Source organism: Nicotiana tabacum, chromosome 5 (assembly GCF_000715075.1).
Source record: "Nicotiana tabacum cultivar K326 chromosome 5, ASM71507v2, whole genome shotgun sequence".
In the NCBI taxonomy this organism is placed as follows: domain Eukaryota; kingdom Viridiplantae; phylum Streptophyta; class Magnoliopsida; order Solanales; family Solanaceae; genus Nicotiana; species Nicotiana tabacum.
The window spans coordinates 52,233,431-52,259,601 of NC_134084.1; the positions used below are offsets into that span (position 1 = coordinate 52,233,431).

Consider the following 26,171-nt stretch of genomic DNA (forward strand, 5'->3'; position numbering starts at 1 on the left):
TCTATTTAGAAATCAAAAGGTCACTGAATGAAGAGTTGAACTGCTCAACTATTGATTTATGTCCACACATGCAAGAGGTGAACAATGGATTGTCTGTTATCATTTTCAGAATGTAGTCTCTCTGATTATAGCCTAAATTCATATCTGCTTTCCTTAAATGAGATAAATGGCACCCCAAGAAGGGAACACAATCAACTTTTGAAAATGAAAACCCAGAACAACAAGTCTAGAATACAATTCAAAATTTTGAAAGATCCTGAACTGCACATATTTGTCACAAAAGAAAAAACCTGAGAATGTTTAAACAATCTCGTAAATATGCAAGTAAACAACATTTGAGGTCATTCTACAACTAGAGACCACTTATCTAGTTAAAGCAATGGCACTGACAAATTTGATTAAAGTATCCTTAGACAGTTAGTTAACAAGAGAACAACATAAAGCTAAAGTAAGCAACCCATTTACAACAACAACAACAATAAGAAGCCCAGTGTAGTCCCACAAGTGGTGTCTGGGGAAGGTAGATTATACGCACACCTTACCCTGCCTTTAAAAAGGCAGAGAGGCTGTTTTCGGTGGACCCTCGGCTCAGGAAGGAAAAAGGAAGGGGCAATAACAAGCAAACCAATATGACAACCGAAGCGAAAATACAAAACTAACACTAAGTAATGCAATCAGAAAACCGAAACAAGGCAGCAACAAGTAATAGCAACAATCTAGGGATAAAACACGAAGGACAGTAAGCAACCCATTTAAGAGCAGAAAAACTAGCGACAACCGTCACAAAAGAAAAGGTGCGGCTATAGCACAAATATATTCTAAATTACAAATTCTGCATTCATTATCAGTGTATTGGAAAATGATAGCAGAAATCTCCAAAATATGATATTGATACCTGTGACAATGCATTAACAACTGACAGGCCCACACCATGTAATCCACCAGACACATTATAGCCACTACTTGAGCCTCCAAATTTACCACCTGCATGCAAAACCTGCACAATTTGCAAACACATCATCAAGATATACTCTTGGTTCATTGTCTATTCTAAAAGCATGGTTTCCATATAGACAGAAATTCATAAACATTGATTTCCATGATTTTATACTATCTGCAACAGTGCAAACAACATCAGTAAGTAGCACAAGAGTCAATTCAGAAGAATGTAATAAATTTTAAAAGCCGGAAACTACAATATTATTGGTTGTACAGTATATAACTAGGCGCTTATAATCAACAAAACTTTTCAACATACACAATAGAGTGGATCTCTAGAGATAGAGGTAGGCCTAAGAAGTATTAGGAAGAGGCAATTAGCCAAGACATGGCGTAGCTTCAACTTTCAGAGGACATAACTCTTGATAGAAGGGTGTGTAGGTCGAGAATTAATAGTAGGTAATCGGGCGTATCTCTTTTCCATACCAGCCATATTAGTATTACTCTTGCATTTTCTTATTCCTAGATTTATATCATTACCTGTTGTTTCTTTCGTTTCGGTTATCTTATCATCTTATCTTGATGTTGCTACTGCTTGTTGTTACTGCTTCTTTTTGCTTTTTTCCTTGAGTCGGGGGTCTACTGGAAATAGCCTATCTACCTTCACAAGATACGGGAAAGGTATGCATACACACTACCCTCTCCAGACCCTACTTGTGGGATTATATTCGGTTTGTTGTTGTTAGATCCATTTATATAAACAATAAGCAAGAGTGAGTTTGTGCTTCAATTTTTTTTAAAGGTAATAAATTTTATTAACGTTTAGGCAAAAACATACACGTAGTCACGTATAAAAGAGGTATACCAAAAAGTAGAAAACCAACACAAGAGTGAATTAGTCTATTTAATTATGAGTTGTGGCACTGCTTTAAAAGCACCTTTCTGAATACAATTTAAGAAAATACCTCTCTGAATTTCGGCTTAAGCATGTGATTATGCAGTAACCTTGCACCTTACTCAAGCAATACTGCTTCTCTTTTTTTTATAATGGTGGTGTCAAGGCAGTTTGCGTGCACCTTGATAATTCCATGGGTACCTACTACCTCCCACCAGCACATGTATCGGGTAATTCTGCTCGTCAAGGATTAAGCAGATGTGATGAAATAACCTAGTGTTTTCTGTAAACCCTAATCTCCAAGGTTTGCACCCACTTTGTTGTAGTGTTTTTAAAATAGCTGATGAAGATTCTTGTAAAGCACATAAACTTCGGGTCACTAATTTTTTATTTTTTATTTTTGGAATTTGGATAAGAAAACTCCGGGTTACTAATACTACTGCTCCGAGTATCTTAGGTCAGGTTTTGTGGGCCAATCATGCTAAATAGAAGATTATGCTAGCACTGGTTGATACTTAATACAAAATCACCATAGGTATGGGCAGGATAAGACAACTGGGGAAGAAAGCCATAGGAAAGTACCACTGAACTCTTCTATAAAATTTCAATGAGAGATTACTGATTGTTGAATCTTTTTTACTTTTATAACCGAGAAATTCCTGAGGGCCAGCGGCGCGCGGTTCGAAAATCAGTGGATACTACTAAGCATCTACACTTCTCCAATTAAATGCTAGGCTTTGTCTGCGACAAGTTCGGACCCATTACGTGTGCTTAACCCACGTATTACGCGCTACACTCTTACCACTATGACCAAAGCTCCGAGAACAAAACTGACTGATGAATCTTGAAACAACTATACCTTCCGTCTTTCACTTTGTCTTTCACTTTCTTTTTTCTTTGTTTCTTTTTTTTTGAAAAGGAATACCTTCAATCTTTCATTATTGAGGAACCGTCTTTGGGAGTTCAATAACAGGTTTTCATAACTCTTAATGGCTTCAAGGATTTTCCAAAATTTAAAATTTCTCAAACAATGTTAGGTTAAAAAAATCTCATAACTTTGGACACATCTTTATAGACTTGTAGTTAGATGAGAAGCTGATACTGAGCCCCATCCACTGAGTAGGAAAAAACATATAAACATATATGTGTGTGTGTGGGTGTGTTTAAAAACAGCCTGAAAATGGCTATCCCATGTGAACATACCGTCAAAACTGTCTCCAGAGAAGATTTCTTTGTCACTGGATGCAACTCTGTCGGAATCTGAAAAATTCCCAACAAAATGCGTTATCTAATGAGAAACAATTTTTTATCAACAAGCATAAGGTTTTGATCAGAATGGGAACTTCAAGGAGCTTTGACAACCATATACAAGCATGTCAATTTCTTATTAGCACACTTCCTAAAACCATTTCTATCACATGCAGCGTCCAGGACCTCTCCTTGAAAGGTAGGAAGGACTGGAAACAAGCAAGGGAGAACAGGGGAAAATCACAAACATGAACAGCTTGATGACACAAACATCATCTTATGTGCTAAGACAGCAGAATATTCAAGAGAAGGTTGAGTCAATCCTTTATGAGATGACAGAAAAACACAATATTTACATAAGCTAGTGTGTGCAATCTCCTATTAAGTTAGTCCTACTTCTGCAGAAGAGAATAAGACAGCACATACCCCTCGACCGTTGTCAGCAATGCTCACGGAGTTATCCGCATGAAGGACCACATCTATCTTTGTTGCAAATCCTGCTTGTGCCTCATCAACGGCATTATCCAATATTTCGTAAACCTACAAGGAAATATGTTCAATAACTAGGACAATAAAAGTTCTGTCAAGAATAAATAGAAGCGTAGCTAGCAACGCCAAATATATCAAAAGAAAGGAATCATAGAAGTCTAGAGATACCAAATGGTGGAGACCACGAGGTCCGGTGCTTCCAATGTACATTCCTGGCCTTTTTCTGACTGGATCCAAACCTTCCAATACCTAATGAGACAGCAATTTGCATAATTATTTTTACTGGTAAAAGATCAACATATTATCCGCATCAATAATTATTTTCAATAGTAAAAAACAAACAATTTAAAAAGAAAATTACTGCTGAGAAACAAATAAGTAAAAGATATCCAACATAACTATATATATTTGCTTCACATTAAGCTGCACTTGCTAGTGAAAGGTAATTCTGAAGGTTACTGTCTCTATTACATTCTTATCCAGGTAAACTGTAACTCAAAAGCTGACCGATGTCTTGCAGACTTCCATAAAGGTAATGCACAATATAGTAGAGTTTATTCACTATTCGGTCAGTGATCCAATAGAGACTATATATCTGCTGCATGTACTTGTGCATGTATACTTATGGTCAAAATAAGATATTTGACATTTCTGTGTTGCATAACCTGTGAAAGCAGTTGTTTTAATTTAAGTATTTTCCTTATCACCCTAAAATGCATGTTTGTTTCAGTGTTGTCAAAGGCAAAAAACTCTAAAAAGCATTCAAGGTCTATTGGGGCTTTAAACGCACAATGCACTTAAAGTATGGGTTTGGTATAAAAAAAGGTGCAATGAAGGGGAAAAAATACATATGTAATTCAAGGACAAAGTAACAAAATAGATTCATAATATTATCCTTAACAATTAATATACCTATTTGATTGTTGCTAATGCACTTATTTCTAATTATATTTGTTATTTAGTGCAACTTGATTCAACAAAGAACTCATGAGCATGAGGCACACGCCTTAATGCCTTGCCTTACACTGAAGTACAGCTTAAGCGAGGCGAAGCGCCCTCCCTGAGCTTTTGAGCTTCAGGGCTTAAGCACGCCTTAAATGAGCCTTTGAGAATGCTGGTTTATTTTCCGGTCAAACTAATTTACAAGTAATAAGCAACTCTAAACCTACAGAATAAAGTGATAGAGCAGATTAATGTGCAAACAATACATATATATATCCTTGACTAAATAGAGGATAGAAAGGTAAAAGAAGAAACTGAAAATGAAAAACGAAAAAGACAAACAAAAGTAACAAAATTGAAATGGAAGAATTGCATTCTTTCATAACGTACATGTAGAATACCACATCACTTAAATATGGATGATCATTTTCAAAATTCAAAAAACTAAAGTGTGTTTGGTATGAAGAAAATAAGTTAATTAATGTTAGCTAACACTGAATTGAGGAAAATCTTTTCTCGAAGGAAATTATTTTCCACCAAAAGGAGCAATATGACTTCCGTCACCAATGGAAGTCATTTTCAATCACAAATATCTCAACTCTTACTCTAATTCACTTGCTTCAGACCCGCTATACTGCTGGAAAAGAGGTAGAAAGAGGAGCAGCAGCACATTGTGGTGGAATACAATCAAAACATACATGAGGTAGATTGGTTGGAAGCAAAGAAAAAAAACAAGATAAAGCTAACTCAATTCAGCAGATCAAATTAACTGTATACTTCTATTTTCCTTTTGATGTAAGGAGGAATTCATAATTGAAGCAGAATCACTACTTAACCTCTTAGAATCCCTATTAGAAAGGGATTCTTCTTTTGCTTTTGCGCACCTGTAAATGTTTCAGCACTTCCTTAGTGCTGCACTCATAATATAATTACCTTTCTCTCAGAAAAAACTCACTTGCTTCAAGCCTTCAACCAATACTTAGAGATTGTTATCAACTTTTAATACTGAGGAACACTACCATAACACTATCCTCGTAGCTCGTACCCTATCATCCACTTCATTTTAATAATGATTGTGTCTGGACCAACTTGTACACTCCTTGACTAATTCACTGTGTACCTATTATACCTATTATCTTCCACCAACGTAGCACCGCATAGCTCTGGGCCTCTGGCTATGAAAGCTTAGGTAGATAAGAAGAATTCACCTAGTGTTGCCTCTTCCAACCTTTGTGACCATGGTCGTTACTCTAGCTCTTCGACTGCCAGCATGTTCATTAACTTTATTATTTTATACCCAACTAAATATTAGAAAATGATCCTATAAAAGATTTCCCAAGGTAAAACACTTCCCCACATAAAACAATTTCCATCTTAAGTACACTACCATTTTATTGTATTTTTTTCAATTTTATTTTCAAATAGAGAGAATATCATCAAATACTTAATACAGAACTCAGAGATATCCATTTTATCTAGCAGAGATTGGTTAATTATCTGTGAGCTTAAATACATAGCGTTCTGAGTACGATAATAGCAAGGGCCACATGCTTTTCTCAAGCATTCTGTACCTGTTTGACATGTCAAATGCCTGTCAATGCATCACTTTTGGTCTTTGAAAGTGCTTACACAATAGAAAACGAATCACCCACCAACTTAAAATCCAGTATCAAGTTATAATCCCATCTTCGTATACATTACTCCAGACTGAGAGCATCTCACTGGAACACACTCGGCCACAGAGTGATGTCCTCTTTTGGGTTTCAAGAAAGGACCTACATTATCTAGACTCCAAAAGAATGGGTCACTTTCCAGCATGATCAGAAGTTCTTTGCTTTCTCCAATCTTACATAAAAACAAAACGTCAACATGATGAATATAATCATAGTCATTCACCTGAATTTGCTCAGAACCATAAGCTTTGGACTTTGTATTTTCTTGAAAAGCCTCTGTAGCAGTGCTTGATGACATAAAAGCTCTTGGAGACACCATGTTTCTAATCAAAATCGCATCTGATAGTCTCCTCAGCTTATTAATCACCCTGAAACAAGTCCACAAAGTTTCTTAAAAAGATAAACCCCAACAAGAAAACGTTCAAAAACCCAAATAGTTACAAACAAAGAAAAGGGTTGCATTACTTATCGAAAAAATAAATTAACTAGCAAATAAACGGGCAGCACTTCCGTCTTCTTTAAATTAAGCACCAAAAGCCTCATGTTTAACAATATTAAGCTGACCAACAACATTCATATTCCTAAAAATAAGGCTATCCCACCGTTCTGAAACAATAATCTAGTTTTTCAAAATACAGAAAAATTAGCGTATAAAGAACCAAATGAACATGTGTCAGTATGCAACTAACAACTCACTTGACTAAATATATTACACCAGCAACTAAAGTTCAAAAACCAAAATGGATAAACACAGAAAAGGCCAAGGGTGCCCTTTTCCCCCCTTCTTTAAAAGCAAAACCAAAGAAAAACAAATTAAAAAGAGGCTCCAGTTGTCAAAATAGCTTTCATTATACCAAGTCACCCAACCCAAAACATTACATTAATCCCTCAAAAAAATCAGTTATTTCCCTCAAATGGTTACAACATCGCCCTTCCTAAAAAGGACCCCTGCTATTAAATGCCCTTCATTTGAACAAAAAATCAGCTAACCTTAAGTTGGCCCGACACTAAGGGTGTGGCCTAGTGGTGGATCAAGAACCAATAGGTCTCACGTTCAAGTCCAGTGGAGGCAAAAACACTAGGTGATTTCCTCTTATGTGTCCAAGTATTGGTGGAAAAAATTATCGAGTAAATATGCAATTAGCCGAGGTGCGTGCATGTATCAAGAAAAAGTTCAGCTAACCTTAATGCTCTTCCCTCAAAGATTTTAATTTTTTTCCCAACAAGAGATAAGAGAAATAAAATGTTTTTAAAACTTAAACACATAATGAAACAGATAAATATGTATACACACACATATAGAGAGAGAGAGGTATACAGTTTACATAATGGAGGGAAACAGAGAGAAAGGAACCTGGGGTTAAGGACAATAGAGGGGCGAGAAAGAGAGATAGAGGAAAAGGAAAGAGTATGGGTATGGTAGTGAGAGTGAAGAAGAAAGCGAGAAGCCATGCGGCGAAGAGAGTGTTGAAGAGGATAAGGCTTTAGCAGAGCCATTCAGACATTTACTCAAACACAAAGCCGACACTTCTTTTGAAAGCTTTCTTTCCGCGGTTACTATAGCGTCTTCTTTCTTGCTTTTGCGGGAATTCCAGGAAGAAGAAGAAGATAAGAGTGTCCTTCCTCTGGTTCGAATAGTAATATTTCTTTTTTTATTTTGTTTTTAATTGTTGAGTTTACTTTTCCCTCTAAACCCTATTATTCAATTTTCGGCCAATACGGCATTAATGTTTGGGCTGATATCCATTGAGCCTTTCCCGTCTAACATGGGCCCATGAACAATGGAGTACATAAGTTTAAACATGTATTAAAATATATTATAAAAATTGCACGGGGCGCCTTATTTGGTCGCCCCCATTTAATCGTAAAGATACCTGATCTAGCCAGCTTTCGGACTGGTCATTTAAAAATAGCCAGCATTTATCAAGTCAATAAAAAATAGCCACTATTTTGCTGCAACAGAGACCGGTCCAGTAAAATTTACTGGAGTTCGGTGCACCTGTATATGAACTTCCAGCATATTATGTTGGAACTCCAGTATATTATATTGGAGTTCTAGTGTACTTATGCTGGAACTCCATCATATTATGCTGGAGTTCCAACATACTTATCCTGGAACTCCAGTATAATATGCTGGAATTCAAGTATACTTATGCTGGAACTCCAGCATAATATACTGGCGTATTTTTCGGGTTTTGAACAGTGTTTTCTCTCAGATTTATCTTTACATGAAAAGTGGCTAAATTTTGATTACTTTTGAAACTGGGCTATTTTTAAACGACCACCTGTAAATCTGGCTATTTTTGAATTTCTCCCCATTTAATCTATACCTACTTTTTTTAAAACTTTTAACTTGTACCCACTTTTTAAATAACTTCAGTCTCATTTCTATTCCTCCTTCTCCTCCTTTGTTTTCTTCTTCAAGTTACAAAACAAACTGGTATTTATCTCCAAAAGCAACGCTGCTATAGTTATAAGGTCAATTTTTTTTAATTGAACAGTCCAGCAGTTGTACTTCTGCTCCAAATTTACAGCAAATTAGTCTTAGGAAAAAGTTTAAGTTACCAGTAGGATGAGCTGTAAAATTTTGGAGTTTTTGTATGTTTATTCGTGTTTGAGCTGAGAAGATGTACACTATTTTTCTTACAAAATCACTGCTAATTGTGGTGCTTCAGCTCTAGAGCTGAAGTTCGCCAGTTATAAAACAAAAACTTCAGCTCTAAAGCTAAAGTTCGCCAGTTATAAAACAAAAACTTACAAACAAAAACTTCGCCATTTGCAAAACAAAAACTTCAGCTCTAGAGCTGAAGTTTGCCAGTTACAAAAACAAAAACTTCAGCTCTTCGCCAGTTACAAAAACAAAAAATTCAGCTCTAGAGCTGAACCTCAGGCCCAACTACTAGAATGCTGAAGTTTTGCGTGATTGTCTTTGCTACTTTAGCCCCGTATGCTGAAGTTATGCGAAAAAAAGCGGGTACGCTAGCAAATATTTTTGCAAAGCGGGCACAAATTAAAACGTGACACAAAAGCGGGTATAGATGCAAATGCCCCAAATATATTCACGATCTATAATACATTTAAAGATTAGTCAATTCATTTAAATTTCAGGACAAACTATCCTTAATTTTTGTACCCTGAATTTTTGTGCTGCTAATTTGGAATCCATGACTTAGTGTCCTAAATTTTTGAGCTACTAATTTGAAATTCAAGACTAAGTGTCTTAATTTCTTAACTACTAATTTAAAATTTAGGACATAAAATTCGAATTTCTGGACACAAAATTTGAATTTTAGGACACGGTGTCTTGAAGATTAAACTTTGAGGTTTAAACTCCATGAAGTCATGTCCTAAAGTTTGAGCAAATTGACTAACCTTTAGATACATTGGAAATTATGGATATATTTTAAACAGCATGCGTAAAAGTGGCTACCTGATGTTATTTTCACATTTAATTTGGGATTTTTCACGAGGAAACTACACTTTCTGCCTATTAGGCCCAAACTATTTACCCGTTTCTACCCAAGCCCAAAGCTTTTGCATTTTCTACCTATGCGGTCCAAAGTATTTACCCAACTTGCTTCCACCCATTTATTTTGTCTGAAGATGTGAATATTCACGCCACACGTTCCTTTCCTTTTTCAAAAACTACAAAGCTTTTCAAACCATGAAAATCGCATCATCAGTTTCACAATCAATCGTTCCTTTCACGTAGGAATTTTTTAGATTTCATTCTACCTTTTTTCATAGCAGTTTGTAGGCAAAAAATTTCATATATTAGTACATTTTCTAAATTCTATTTTCATAGAAGTGGGTATTATTGATTTTTATAGGTTTGTTTGCACTTTCTTAATTGATGTTCGTTCATTGTTGCATTTCAATATGGTTTGGAAGCATGTTGCATGTAGATGGCGGCATCGTGTAGTTAGTTCTTTAGACCATGCAGGTGCTGAATCGATTGCATCAGCTATATCCGGACTAAATTTTCTTTGTTTATTGATTCTCCATCAGTGGGTAACCCTAAATCGAGTGGTAAAACAAAAGTAAAAATATAGAACTGTAACAACATGGCCGGTCGTTTTGAGTATTTAGCCCAGTTTCCCCTATGTGATTATTTACACATGTGTATTTGTGATTAAGGGACTTGCCGGGATAGTTGGTTTAGCTTCGGGGAAGTTTTATATTGAATTGGGACATTTAATCCCAAGATGGGATGCTTAAGTTGTAAGATTTGATTAGAGGTTGCCTTTTGTGTAGATGACTCAGAAATGGTGTTTCGATGGTTCCAAATTCCAATAGCTTCGTATGATGATTTTGGACTTAGGAGTATATTCGGATTTGAATTTAAAGGTTCCTAGGTTGTTTTGGCTTGAATTGGCGAAAGTTGAAAAATTGAAGGTTAGGAAAGTTCATAGGTTTGACCAAGAATTAACTTGGTTGATATCGGTTTAGGATTTTGGTTCCGGGAGTTGGGTCCATTATGTTATTTGGGACTTGCATGCAAAATTTGAGGTCATTCCAAGTTGATTTGATGCGGTTCGACAAGAGTTTTGGAAGTTGAAAGTCCATTACTTCCTTAGGTTATAATTGGGATATGATTCATAGTTTTGATATTGTTTTGGGTGATTTGAGGCATCGAGTAGGTTCGTGTTATGTTTTGGACTTGGTTGGTGTGATTGGACGAGGCTCCGGGGGCACCATGTGTGTTTGGATTGATTTTGGGTCATTTTTGGACTATGTAGCATTACTGAAGAATTCTGGGCTTCTGGTGTTTGCGCATATGCGGAGGATTGGCCGGAGATGCGGCCTTTGTTACGTAGGTGCGAGGCTGGCCTAGCATGGGGGGAGTTCGTAGAAGCGAATGCACTTCTACGAGGTGTGGATGCAGAAGCGAAAGCGCATGTCAATTGGTGAGCCGCAGAAGTGGGAGGTCGGGTGCTTAGTTGGGATCGCAGATGAGGTCCATTTACCGTAGAAGTAGCACTACAAAAGCTTTAAGCGTCCGAAGATGCGGATTAACTAGGCAGGATTTAAAATTGAAGGGTTTTGCTATTTTCTCTTTTTTGGAGTTGTGGAGCTTGATCGGAGGGGAGATTTTTGGAGGGGTTTTCATCACAATCGAAGGGTAAGTAATCCTTACTTGATTTTGGTATTAGATATTGATTATCCATAGATTATTACACCTAATTTATATGAATTAAAGGTGAAAATTGGGAGGATTTGGACTATGATTTTGGAGGGTGAGATTTGATGATTTAAGGGTCGATTTGAGGTTGAAATTGGATGAAACACATATATTTGGACTCGTATCAGAATGGGTATTCGGAATTTGTGACTTTTATCGGGTTCCGGAATGCGGGCCCAGAGTTGATTTTTTGGGTTGACTTCACATAAATGAACCAAGATTGTAGCTTTATTGTTTGGGCTTGCTTCCTATAGCTTCTATTGATAATTTTAAGTTGTCATAGCTAGATTCGAGTTGTCCAGAGGTTGATTCACACAGGAAAGGCTTCTTAGAGTACTGATTTGGCTTGCTTGAGGTAAGTATCTTACATAAACTAGGTTGAGGTACTAGTTGCTTGTGTTATTTGTGATAGCTACGTGTTATGGGTTGCACACTTGTGTGGGCTTGAGCTCATGTGCATGCACTAAGGTATTTATTCATGCTCGGGGTAGTACTTAGGTTATGATATGCCTTGAATTGATTTCTAAGCTTCATGTTGTGATGTTTCTTATATTTTTATCCTGTTGTAAGCTATTTCAGCCATGTTTGAAGTGACAAAGAGTTTAATCTCCTTGTTGAACCTGAAGATTGCTACTTTCGTGATGTATTTGCCTGATTCGAGCTATAATAGTATACTTTGCACATGTATACACCTTAGCATGTCACTTATACCATTCCGGTAGTATGAAACTTGATGTTAATTGATTATGTACATATATTCCTATATACCTTCTTTCTGTGTGATATGGATTGGACTGGTAATACGTGACCATGCCGTGCAGATTGTGATATTGAGTCTGTGACCAAGCCAAACGGGTTGTGATATTGAGCATTGTCACACCTCCTCTTTCCACCTGATGGGGTATATAAGAGAGTTTTTCCAATTAAAGTAACATAAATCGAAATGAGATTATTTTATTTATTTTTTAGAGTCGCCACTTGGAATGTTTATGTGTCCCAAGTCACCAATTTATTTTTAAAATCTCAAATCGAGGAAAATCGATTTTATTTAAAAGTCTGTGAAACCAGAAATTCTAGATAAGGAATTCCGTTAACTCGGGAGAAGGTGTTAGGCATTCCTGGGTTCCGTGGTTCGAGCACGGTCGCTTTAACTATTAATAATTGGCCTAATTATCTGATTTACTACACGTTTTAAACCTAGTAAATTTTTAAATTTATAACCGCTTTTAACTATTTATGGAATTATTCTGGAAAATGTTACGATTGTCGTACACTTGTTTGTTTGATACACATTGTGAATCGTATTAAGTGAACCGTACCCATGATCTACAACATATTTAGTTTATTAAAGTTATTAGATGTCGTAGCCGGGTCACATAAATGTACCCCCGGATTTGGAAATTATGTATCACAACTACGTCACGGGAACCGTACCCGTAGCTATGATAATTTTATTATAAACGCGCCTAAAGCAAACTACGAATGTTCAAAGTATTTTTTTTATACTAGTTATGGTATTAATATGAGGGCCTCACACTAGTTGGTATTAATGTGAGGGACATGGGTTATGGATTTCATTTGTGGATGGCACGCCTCAATTTATTTTAAAAGATTGTACTAAACTAAAGCAAACTACGGATGTTCGTATTAAAACTAATTCGAGGTTCAATATAAGGCTACTAGTTGTAAGTATGCATTGGAGGATAAGCAAGACCTTTAATTATAAATTAAAAAAATTGGGCCAACAGAAGGCCCATTATATTATTAAGAGCATCATAAAAAAATAAGGGGCATTTGCATTTATACCCGCTTTTTGTGTCACGTTTTAACTTGTGCCCGCTTTGCAAAATAAAATGCAAACGTACCCATTTTTTCGCATAACTTCAGTATACGGGGCTGACGTAGCAAAGACAATCACGTAAAATTTCAGCATTCTAGTAGCCGGGCCTGAAGTTCACTAGAGCTGAAGTTTTTGTTTTATAACTGTCGAACTTCAGCTCTAGAGTTAAAGTTTTTGTTTGTAACCGGCGAACTTCAGCTCTAGAGCTGAAGTTTTTGTTTGTAAGCTTCAGCTCTAGAGCTGAAGTTTTTGTTTTGTAACTGTCGAACTTCAGCTCTAGAGCTGAAGTTTTTGTTTGTAACTGGCGAACTTTAGCTCTAGAGCTGAAGTTTTTGTTTTGTAACTGTCGAATTTCAGCTCTAGAGCTGAAGTTTTTGTTTGTAACTGGCGAACTTCAGCTCTAGAGCTGAAGTTTTTGTTTGTAATTGGCGAATTTCAGCTCTATAGCTGAAGTTTTTAAAACCCTTAAGTATGTACTGCTATTTTTGGGGGAGGACTTCTGCAGGGATATATACATGACCAGTACTACAGAAAAATCATTGATTAACTATCCTTCATCCACATGATCTTTCTGCATGCGAGAGTTTGAGATCTGATGACTTTAAATGGCATTAAGTAGTACTATTTTAGCTGTTGGGGATATTATAGCTCCATAAATGTCAAGAAGACTAGATTCTTTTGAGCCGCAACACTTTAAATTGGGATTCCGGTAACACAATTGACTTTTCTTTTGACGAACATTGAAGAAGCAGATTGAAAATAAAGATTTTAATTATTTTAATTATGTATAGTAAGATGGATTCTGAGGAATTGAGTGAAGCCACAGAAGGAGAGATATTGTTACATCAATGTTAAGTTCCGGAGAGATATGTATATCACTGGGAGAAGGAGTAGGAGAAAGGGGGCTGAAGTTTTTTAAAAAGTGGGTACAAGTTAAAAATTTTTTAAAAAATGGGTATATGTTAAATGGGGGCGACCAAAGAGGGTGCCCCGTGCAATTTTTACAAAAAATAAAAGTTGGTGCCAACTGGGCTCGAAATTGAGAAGCATGAAGACAAAAGAGGATGGAAACAAAGGGGGGCCTGCTTTTGGCTTGGCAACCTCATTTGGACCATCTCTAGGCCCAATTACTTTTAAGGAACAACTTTCATCATTAAGCTTGTTGAAGCTTAAATCGTCTCAATTCACATGTAACCAAACATTTGCACAGATCCTAAAAGAAATAAAGTGTTAAACGCCTAACATGATGGGTCTTAACTCATTATTATACATTTAGTAATAATAAAAATAAGATTAAACCTTAGACTATTCATAAATCACCCTTAAACCTAGATATACAATCATTTTAACCATGCTAAAATTAATGACGATATAAACTGAATACACTAAGCAACCAAATATTGCATTTTATGCTTAATATACTAGTCAACATTTCTTAACATACAACCAGACAAACTGCTGGAGTTGTTTACCAACTTGAAATGAATACAAAATGATCTAATTCAGACATTCATACGTAAGAATCCCTATTAAACTATTAACTATCAAAATAGATCCAAGAAACTTTGTACAAAGCTGAGAGAACTGGACTGCTGAATAACTTAAAACACATGTAAAAGCAAACCAAAATTCAACATTTTAAGCTAAACTATTTAGGCTGAAATTTAACACATGAAAGAGATACTATTCAACACTTTCGACACTAAACATCCTAGCTGATTCATGGAACAACACAACAGATTTAATGTATTTAGGTAGAAGCTAGAGAGGAAGAAACTAAAGAACAAGAGTCAAATAACTTGAAGAAACATCAAAAGAAGCTGAAATTTAAACATGAATACTAAACTCCACAGCAGTAGTATACTCTTCAAAACAGGCTTGCATTTCATTCATCATTCAAAGCTCAAGATATACCTGGTTATAAAGAATAAGAAAATAAAGCCATGAATCTTTAAGGAAACATCAGAAGACCAACATGAAACCAATGAAACTAGTAGCAATGAACAACAGTGTCACAACTTCAATCTCAAACTATCTTGCAACTCAAGAAACCCAGAAATTTCAAAGGAAAAAATTATCTTGATTTAAGTCGAAATCAGAAAAATTGATCAGCTACCAATGGAATAGTAAGGCTGAGCTTTTTGAGGTGCTTTTTAAGGTTTGGAAAAAATCTCCTGTGTGTAGGAGTAACTTTTCTTTATAGAGGGTATACTAGATGGCATCAAAATGGAATATTCTAACTTAAATTCTGAAAAGTCAGAATAGTACACCATCTTTGACAGTTGTATATCCTTTTTTCCCACCTAATTTCAATATTTTTTGCTAAGAATGGGGCAGCTGTCCAAAATACTAGAACCTTATGATATTTACCCCATATAAAATTCAGTTTTACCCTTTCATTTATTAGATATTTCAGTCCTAACCAGTCTTGACCTGAATTCTGATTTCAATTGCATTTGTGGAACCTCCTAGAACAATCTAGAAGATTCCAGCCTTAGGGTTCCTAGGCTTATTTCAATACCCTTTTAATTCTGAAATTAAAAGTTAAACTTAAGGGCATCTAGGATTTAATTCAAACAAATTAATCCTAATTAATAGGTCCACCTAATTAACCTTAAACAAAACTAAGTTTAACAAACAACACATCCAAACAGTAAATAACAAAACTAAAATGAAGATGCAAAGAAATCCTAGAAAATTAACCTAATTAGTTTGCAATTAAACATATTACATAAGTCTAAGATTTTCTTAATAATTAATTAGAAATCGGCCAAACAAGCTGTTAATTAACTCTTGACACTATTCTAATCAACTTAACTAAACATTAAAACAAATATAAAAGAGAAACAAACACAAAAAGAAAATAGAACAAACAATTTATCAAAACCTAAAACATTAAACCTAATTAAACCTGAACTTAAGCAAATTAAAATCAAACTTCAAATGATGAAACTTAGCATGCTTCAGTTAACTTAATAGATAGATGCATCCAAATAAACTAAACAGTCATGAAAAAAAAGGAGAAAACCTAGAGTTGTGATTACCTAAAACATGCGGCTAAAAGAAAGAAAGAAGATGAAGGAGATGAACAAAAGAAGGAAGAAAAAAGAACGCAAAAGGGATTACCAAAAACCTGCTTCGAACTTGGAATCAGTCATGAACTCGGACAACTTTAATGGGGTAAAATAAACGTGGACGACCATTAACCGACTGTTCTCAATAAAAACAGTCGATAATGGAAGTCTTGGGGTTCAAAACCCAGAAGTTGACCGGAAATCGAAAAAGGGAAAAATTAGGGTTAGGATTTTAGATCCAAGATTTGAGCGGTTTGGGAAAGATTTGAGGGAAATGGTTTAGGGATTTGGAAAGGAGAGGAAAGGAGGTTATAGGGTGTTAATTTGGTAGAGTTTTGAGATGATCTGGCCGTGAGGCGATTTCTGGTCGGCGGACCACAGCGGAGGCAGCAAGGGAATCCTAGGGCGGCTAGGGTTTCTCTGATTTGGGGTGAGAGACGAAGTGAGATGGTCTAATGTGGGGGGGGGGGGTCGGTCTTCAGACATTTTTATATTTAATTGTCGACCAGTTCCCAGCCGTTGGATTTGGAACGATCAACAGATGGGATTGCTTTGGGGCGAAATGGGGTCGTTTTGTGACTGGGGCATTGGACCGGGTAGATAGGGTATTGGGCTTGGGTGCAAACGGGTATTGTATTTGGGTTAATTAGAAATTAGCCTAATATACTAAGATAAAACTTTTTTTATTTTTCTTTTTCTCTTTGTTTTCTTTTTCTTTTTTTTCTAATTAATTAAAATCCTAAATTAATCTAATTTGCAAAATTAACTAATTATCTAATTTTAATATTTACAAAAATTAGTTAATCCTAAATTAATGAAGAGGAAATGACTAATTTAGCATTAAAGGCTAAAAAATGTAAAAATGAGTGATTTTATTTTAATGATGCAATTAATTATACAATTAATCCTAAAAGTAAGAATATAAAATCTAATATGCAATGCATAGTATTTTTTAACATTTTGGGGGCATTTTCATGATTTTAATAAAAATTAAACGTGCACAAAAATGCAATCAATTAATAAAACCCTAACAAAAATCCTATAAATTGCAAATAATTGGGAAAGAAATATATTTCTTTGATTTTGTAGGAGTATTTTGAATAGGGTAAAAATTACATGCTCACAGTTGTCCCTCTTTGCTCGACAACACGAAGAGTTTTCGGTCAAAGATAAAATGAGCAACCACGAGCGACTTTTGCCCGTTTGAAACTCCATGATAAGCATTTTTTTGGAAAAAGTCTGACCGAACTTTGCTTCGGAGGTTGCTCACATATCCTTGGCTATAAAGGAATCAAGTTAGGATAGTTCTGGAAGTTTTGGTAGGTGGGACTACCGAGTAACTGTGATTTCACTGTTGTTGTTGCTATTTCTGCTTGCTGAGCTCCTTATTACACCAAAATGAAAAATGAAAAGCTAAACTAGCTAAGCCTATCAACTACGAGTTACAAGATTCCTATCTATAAACCTTCTAGAGCTTGATCCTAAGTCTTGGATGGCTCTTCCTACAAACTCCGATCTGAATCTTGATGCTCGTTAGCCGCAACCGCTGGTTCATTCTTCTTCAGCTTTTCAGATCAAGACGGGACCTGCAAAGTTCGTGACTTCAATCATATCTTGAACGGTCTGCATCTTTTCTCTGCTTCTACACTAGAGCTCAATTTATTTTCTTGTTTTTCTTTTCTTTTATTTGGGTTGAGACTTCTTCTTTTGGTCATCTCAAACCTCGTGCCTTACGGTAAAAACCTGTTCAAGCACCAAAACAAATAAACGAACGAAATTTTTCTACTCCAGTTTTCACTAGGAAAATTTCGTGAGTTATTGTAACAAAAATCGAAACTACTTCTTTATTGAAATCCATAAAATCAGGATTGTGTATCCTTGAGAAAAAAAGATTAGGGAGTGGAAACCCTATATCTAAATGAAATCAAATGGGGATCGGAGGCCCTAAGTTGGAAAGATTACCAGGTTAAGCTGGCATCAACTAGGGAGTGAGACCCTATACTGGAAAAGACTACTAGGTTATGCTGGCGGAGTCATCGGGTTATGCCGGAAAAGGTTCTCGGGTTATGCCAGAAAGGTCCTCAGGTTATGCCGGGAAAGACATCAGGTTATGCCGAAAAGGTCATCGGGTTATGTCGGGAAAGTCATCGAGTTATGCTGGAAAGGTCCTCGGGTTATGCCGGGAAAGTCATCGGGTTATGCTGGAAAGGTCCTCGGGTTATGCTAGGAAAGTCATCGGGTTATGCCGGAAAGGTCCTTGGGTTATGCTGGGAAAGTCCTCGGGTTATGCCGAAAAGGCCCTCAGGTTATGCCGGGAAAGTCATCGGGTTATGCCAGAAAGGTCCTCGGGTTATGCTAGGAAAGTCATCGGGTTATGCCGGAAAGGTCCTCAGGTTATGCCGAAAAAGTCATCGGGTTATGCCAGAAAGGTCCTCGGGTTATGCTGAGAAAGTCATCGGGTTATGCCGAAAATATCAGGGGGTGGGACCCTATGTTGGAAAGATTACCAGGTTATGCTAGCATCAACTAGGGAATGGAACCCTATATTGGAAAAGACGTAGCTAGAGATTGGAGACCCTATGCTACCATGGTTTTGAATTTTTCTTCTTCTTTCTTTTCATTTCACTTTTAGCATTTTATTCAGAAGAATGAATGAAAAGTTTGAAAGGGACTTCCCGTTTTTGGGTTAACTTTTGCCACAAGACCGTTTTGGTCTCTACACACCTTGCTTTTATTGCACCTGCTTCTTGCGAGGTTGTTTTGGATTGAAACTATTTTCCTATTTTTAAATCAAAGAATAATTTGTCAGTTTGAAACGGCAGTTGGTTTTGTGTCCTCTATTGTTTCAATCACTTGATCTTGGCCTGGCTCTTTCAAAAAAATCTCCATTACTTGTTGAGGTTCTGTAAATTGGTTTCATTTCTATACCGAGGGATCTTGACTTTCCAAAATTCCACATGATGGTTAACCCGTGTGGGGCTTGTCCTTTTCATCTTATTTTGCCTTTATGGGCACTTGAATTTGATTTCTTTTCTTTTCGAGAGTTTTCAAATCTGGAACATCGGCCATCATGTCCAGTCGAGGTCGACTTGATGCACCTGCTGAGGCTGGGTGCTTTTTCTTGAATTTTAGCTTTTGTCAAACAAAACCCTGTAAAACCAATCTTGCCATCTTTTCTTTGTATTAGTTTCGGAGGAGAATTAGACCGAAAGGGAATCAACGAAAAATAAAGAACAGACAGGATAATGAATTCAAACGAGAAGTGTCCCTTTCGGGGAAAGGAAAGAAGGACTTATCTGGAGTGCACGCAGACTTCGATAGGCATGACATGCTTCTTATACTGGATACCCGATCTGTGCAAATCATCCAACTCTCATAAACCCATCATAACTCATACCTCAAAACCGAGAAACCTTGTCAGGACTCTATTAGTGCCAATGGTTGTAAGGGATTCCTTTTTCGATCAGTGGCGCCCTTTGTGGGTTTTCACCAACCAACCTCTCTTATTTCTCTTCTCACTGTCGCCTTATAGTACTCTTTGTGAGTTTTTACTAACAAGACTTTCTCATTTTCAATTTCTCTGCTCACCATCGCATTACAGTGCCCGTGTGTGTTTTCACCAATAAGACTCTCTCATTTTATTTCTTATTTGATTGTATCAGATCCAAGTAACCAACATCCTCCCATTTTGAACATCTTTATCGATTGATCAGAAGAATTTTGAACGGGATTTAGGGTAAAAGAGTTTCGATTGAATTACAACTTTGGAACCTTTTAGGCAAATCATCGCCCAACCATTATATTTTCTGCCCCAATTTCAACTTTTGGGGCAATTTGGATTTTTGTTTTGATGTGACTGAATCCCAGAGAGAGGCTGCCTACATATCTTTTCAGAATCAAGTCAAATGTAGTTCAGGAAACTTTATTTTTTATTTTCTTTTTGGTTTTTGTTGTTTTGTTTTGTTTTCTTCTCTTTTTTTAATACTACATCTTCGGGTTCCAAAGAGGGTAATCAAAGAAAGGTAACTGACTCAAGGGGTTAACAAAGAGTTAAAAGTGTTTGGGTAGAGAGAATGAAAGCCTTCATCATCCCAATCGGAGAATATCAATACCGCAGAAGGCTTAAACATAATACCTTTTGACCGCATTTGCATTGACAGCTGTTTTAGGGTCATTTCCTTCAATGTCTCCCAAGTACAATGCCCCTTTTGGCAACAATTTTCTTATAATGTACGGACCCTTCCAGTTTGGAGCGAACTTACCTTTTGCTTCCTTGTGATGCGGGAGAATATGTCTCAAAACGAGTTGCCCCACTTCAAAGTTCCTAGGCAGCACTTTCTTGTTGTAGGCACATGCCATTCTTTGTTGATACAACTGCCCGTGGCAAACTACAACCATCCACTTCTTATCAATTAGGGTTAATTGTTCTAGACGGGTCTTGACCCATTCATTGTCCTCAATCTCAGCTTTAACGATGATTCTAAGAGATGAAATCTCAACTTCTGCGGGTATTACGGCTTCAGTGCCATAAACCAATAGATAGGGTGTCGCCCCAACTGATGTGCGCACGGTTGTGCGATATCCCAACAATGCAAAAGGAAACTTTTCATGCCATTGTCTAGAACTTTGAATCATTTTCCTAAGAATCTTCTTGATGTTTTTGTTTGCTACGTCAACAACACCATTAGCTTTGGGCCGATAAGGGGTAGAATTCTGATGCGTGATCTTAAATTGTTCGCATACCTCCCTCATCAAATGACTGTTCAAATTTGCAGCATTGTCCGTAATGATAGTTTTAGGAATACTAAAACGACTGATAAAGTTGGAATGCACGAAATCCACCACTGCTTTCTTGGTGACGGCTTTAAGAGTGACTGCTTCAACCTACTTGTTGAAATAGTCAATGGCCACTAAGATGAATCTTTGCCCATTCGAAGCTTTCAGCTCGATTGGCCCAATAACATCCATACCTCAAGCAATGAACGGCCACGGTACCGACATAAGATGCAATTCTGAAGGCGGTGCATGAATCAGGTCACCGTGTACCTAGCACTGATGACACTTTCAGACAAAACTGAAACAGTCTTATTCCATGGTCATCCAGTAATAACCTGCTTGAAGGATTTATTTGCAAGGGCATATCCATTCATATGGGGTCCATACACTCCTGCGTGCATTTCATTCATGAGTCTTCCACTCTCTTGGGCATCCACGCATCTTAAAAGGTTTAGATCTGGAGTCCTTTTATACAAGACTTCTCTGCTCAAGAAGAAACTACTGGCGAGCCTTCTAATGGTTCTCTTTTAGTCTCCACTGGCTTGTTCGGGATATTCCTTTGGTTTCAAGAATCTTTTGATATCATGATACCATGGATGAACACCTGGTTCCATCTCAACTGTATTGCAATAACCATGTCTTTCTCGAATTTGGATTTCTAATGGGTCAATGTGGACATTGCCTGGATACGACAGCATCGAGGCCAAAGTAGCTAGTGCATTAGCTAACTCATTGTGAAATCGAGGAATGTACCTGAACTCGGCGGATTTGAACCGCTTGCTAAGATCTTTCATATGTTGCCTGTATGGAATGAGCTTGATGTCCCGAGTTTCCCATTCACCTTGAGCTTGTCGAATAATCAAGTCGGAATCTCCCATGATTAACAATTCTTACACATCCTGATCGATTGCCATATTCATGCCCATAATGCAGGCTTCATACTTGGCAGTGTTGCTCGTACAGAAAAATCGAAGCCGAGCTATGGTTGGATAATGCTGACCAGTGGGCAAAATCAAAATTGCCCTAATCCCGACACCTTTTTCATTCACAGCTCCGTCGATGAACATTTTCCAAGCATTGGTGTCTTCTGGAATTACCTCAACTGAATTTACTTCCTTGTCCGGAAAGTAGGTACTCAAAGGCTGATATTCATCATCAACAGGATTCTTATCTAGGTGATCCTCCAAGGCTTGAGCTTTCATTGCCGTGCAGGTGACATGGACTATGTCAAACTCAGTGAGCAGGATTTGCCATTTTGCTAACCTTCTTGTGGGCATCAATTTTTGGAATATGTACTTCAAAGTATCCAATATAGTTATAAGATAGGTGGTATAAGCCAATAAGTAATGCCTAAGCTTCTGAGTGACCCAAGTTAAGGCACAACAAGTTCTTTCTAACAAAGTGTACTTGGCTTCATAACCAGTGAACTTCTTGCTTAAATAGTATATGGCTTGTTCTTTCTTCTCGGTCACATCATGTTTCCCGAGAACACATCCAAAATAATTCTCCAACACTGTCAAGTATAGGAACAAAGGCCTTCCAAGCTCGGGTGGGACCAACACTGGCGGATTCGACAGATATTCTTTGATTTTGTTGAAAGCTTCCTGACACTCATCTGTCCATCTAATTGCCGTATCTTTCTTCAACTACTTAAATATGGGCTCACACGTGGAAGTCAACTGAGCGATGAATCTGCTGATGTAATTCAACCTCCCCAATAGGCTCATAACCTCTTTCTTGGTTCTCAGAGGCGACAAATCCCGAATAGACTTTATCTTTGTTGGATCTAACTCGATGCCTCTCTGACTGACTATAAACCCCAAAAGTTTCCCATATGTTACTCCAAATGCACATTTAGTTGGATTCAACTTCAAGTCATACTTATGCAGACGCCCAAAGAACTTTCTCATATCCCGCACATGGTTGTCCTGCATTCTTGATTTAATGATCACATCATCAACATACACCTCAATTTCCTGGTGCATCATATCGTGAAAGATGACAGTCATAGCTCTCATGTAAGTTGCCCCAACATTCTTTAAACCAAACATTATGACCCTATAACAGTAAGTGCCCCAAGGTGTGGTGAAAACTGTCTTTTTTGCGTCTTCTTTATCCATCAGAACTTGATGATACCCAGCATAACAATCCACAAAAGACTGTATCTCATGTTTGGCACAGTTGTCAACAAGGATGTGGATGTTTGGTAATGGAAAGTTGTCCTTGGGGATTGCTTTGTTCAAATCCCGATAATCAACATACACTCGGGTTTTCCCATCTTTCTTTGGCACTGAGACCACATTAGCTAACCATGTGGTAAATCAGACCACTCGGATCACACGTGCTTTCAATTGTTTGGTGACTTCTTCTTTGATCTTGTCACTGATGTCTATTTTAAGCTTTCTCTGCTTTTGTTGGACAGGGGGATAACCGGGGTAAGTTGACAATTTGTGCACCACTAAATCAACACTCATTCCTGGCATATCATCATAGGACCAAGCAAACACGTCTTTGAATTAGAACAAAAGTTGGACCAATGCATCCCTAGTACTTTCATCAGCGTGAATGCTTATCACGGTTTCCTGGACCTCTTCTGAACTACCCAAATTAACCGGCTCAGTTTCATTTAAGTTTGGCTTAGGCTTATTCTCAAATTGTTCCAGTTCTTGGTTTATTTCCCTAAAAGCCTCATCTTCATCATATTCTGGTTCTTGATTCATTATTTCACAGTTAGACATCGTGTTAGGATCTGGGCATGAAGTCTGCAAACATGTCATGTTATTTAAGTTTGCATTATTAGAACTGAAAAGAGAGATAAGAAAAATAACAAAAATCAGAAAGAATAAAGAGAGAGATTCATAGACGATGAAATATTGATTTCATTTCATTGAATTTGAAGATATAAGGGTTTACATCGGAATTTAAAAGAAAATAAACTAAAACATTCGAGTTACACCTTGAAATAGCTCGGAATGCAGAAAAGATGGCAGGACAGTGTCACGACCCAAACCGATGGGTCACGACGAGTGCCCGAGTCCTACCTGTCAAACACCCCTAAGCATGCATCTAAGATATGAACCTGAGTAACATCTGCTGAATTACGAAAATAACATACAAGAAGGAAACCTACCTTCAAGGCATATGTACGTATATATGTAGAATACAGTGGGCGAGCCGTCAAGGTTGCTATAGACAACTATACATCCAAAACTAAAAGCCGACAAGGCCACATACAACTCAATTGGACATATTGTCTACAGACCTCTAATAGAAACATAGATGTACAAAGTCGGGACTGAGCCACGTTATATATATATATATAAATGTATCGTACCAAAATCAAAGTATCTCCGGATCAAGTGGAGCACGCCAATTCTCGCTGATTAGGGATACTAAAGAGGGGGACCGTCAGCTTGCCTACCTGCACCTGCGGGTGTTGATACCCAATTTTTCCCTATATATTTTTTAATATGCATAAATACTTTCAAAATAGCATATATATGTATATATATATATGCATATATAAGCATGCACAAGGTCTTTATAATTTTTCTATAATTTTAAAAGGTTTTAAATTGATTTATTTCTTTCTTTTTCACTTATAAAATTTCCAATAATTATCCTTCAAATTATTGTTGTGATAATTTAATCATCTAAATCCTATATTTATGCCAAAATATTGCTTAAATATTTTTTGTGCATTTTTTATAATTGCATTTATATTTTAAACTAATTTGCATATAATTGCAATATTAGCCCTATTAATGTATAATAATATTTATATGCATAAAATTAATCTTCTATATTTTTAAAATGTTAAATATCTATTTTAAATCATTGTAGTACACGAAATTATCTCTTATAAATGATCTATTATTTATTATAAATTATATGGGGATAAATTGGCTATTTAAAATCTAGCCAAATTGCATTTCAATCTTAGCCTCAATTAAACCCAATACCCAGCCCAATTTCGGATTAAATAATCCGACCCAGGCCCTAAATGCACCTACCCGACCCAAAACTTATCAAATCCTGGCCGTTGATCTAAAAGATCGACGACCCTCGTTCAGTCTTGCCTTTTATTCCAAACGACCCCCCAACCCTAACCATTTCCCCACATCCACTGCCCTAAGATCCTCTCCTCTCTCAAAACACTCTCAACCTAACCCTAGTTCTTCAAACGCCGACCTCTCTTCTCTGGTCATCTCCGGTGACTTCTCATCGTCTCCTAAGCCTCCAATGGCTTCTCTCACGTCATGCCTGCCTTCTCTAAGGTCTTAAAGGGCCAAGGGCCATGCCGACTTGCATCTAGGGTTCATCACTTGTCTATTCTTGGCTACTCCAGTGTGATTTCGAGCAAAATCATGCTGTATTTGTTACAATCCTTGGGATTCTAGACAGGTTCTTTCATCTCTATATGAGTTTCTTTTGATACCCTAATTTCCTCATATATCTCCTAGATCTATACAGATCTAGGACTATTTGAGTTTGTTTCTTTAATGTTTTACACTTTCCTTGGAACTCTTTACAAAGAATCATTGGTTTCAAGTGTTTTTCACCTCCTTCTAAAAATTAGGGTTTCAGAACTTCTATTAAACTTTGTTTAACTGATTCTTTGTATTTAAACTTCTGTTTCTTGCGTATTTTGACCGATTCTATGATTTTACTACCTCTTCAACTCGTCTATGTTGAAAGCCCTAATTTTCTAGGTTTCTTCGTTTGGCTCTGTGTATTAGCATGTCTGACCAGTCCTTGTTTGAGTTTTTGTGACTATCTTGCCTCGAATATGTTCCTACTGACTTTTTAGCCTAACTTATATCAACTCTATGTGCTTGTGTTTATCTTGACTGTTCAAGACTTGCCTCTTTGCTTGCTATGTCTGGTTATTCTTATCTTATTCTATTTATATGCTAAACACTGACTCATGACTCTTTCTTTGATTGATTCTAGATTCCTTATTTCATGGTTTGATTGGAAGACCTTCCTTTAAACCTTTGACTCCTACCCTTTCTATTCAAATTGATGGATTCGCCTACCTTGTCTGCATTGGTACTTTATTCTTACTGACTATCTCCTTAATTAGAGTTTTCTGAACTTAGCCCTAATTGTT

General features: G+C 36.9%; 1 protein-coding gene across 3 annotated transcripts in view; it reads right to left on the reverse strand.

Moving 5' to 3' along the window:
- Nucleotides 1–15,240, reverse strand: part of LOC107830362 (DNA gyrase subunit B, chloroplastic/mitochondrial) — a 40,700-nt gene extending 25,460 nt beyond the window's left edge. Inside the window, exons 1-6 of one of the 3 annotated variants that reach the window (XM_075253545.1) lie at nucleotides 15,123–15,240; nucleotides 6,410–6,554; nucleotides 3,740–3,820; nucleotides 3,509–3,622; nucleotides 3,038–3,094; nucleotides 896–997 (exon numbers count right to left, since the gene is read on the reverse strand). In XM_075253545.1, coding sequence (XP_075109646.1) covers nucleotides 896–997; nucleotides 3,038–3,094; nucleotides 3,509–3,622; nucleotides 3,740–3,820; nucleotides 6,410–6,505 — 450 coding nt within the window. In that variant the 5' untranslated portion in view covers nucleotides 6,506–6,554; nucleotides 15,123–15,240. Of the gene's footprint in view, nucleotides 1–895; nucleotides 998–3,037; nucleotides 3,095–3,508; nucleotides 3,623–3,739; nucleotides 3,821–6,409; nucleotides 6,555–7,504; nucleotides 7,860–15,122 lie in introns of those variants that run through there. The other 2 variants (XM_075253544.1, XM_075253543.1) reach the window with 2 other exon arrangements.
- Between the last annotated feature and the right edge of the window lie 10,931 nt (nucleotides 15,241–26,171).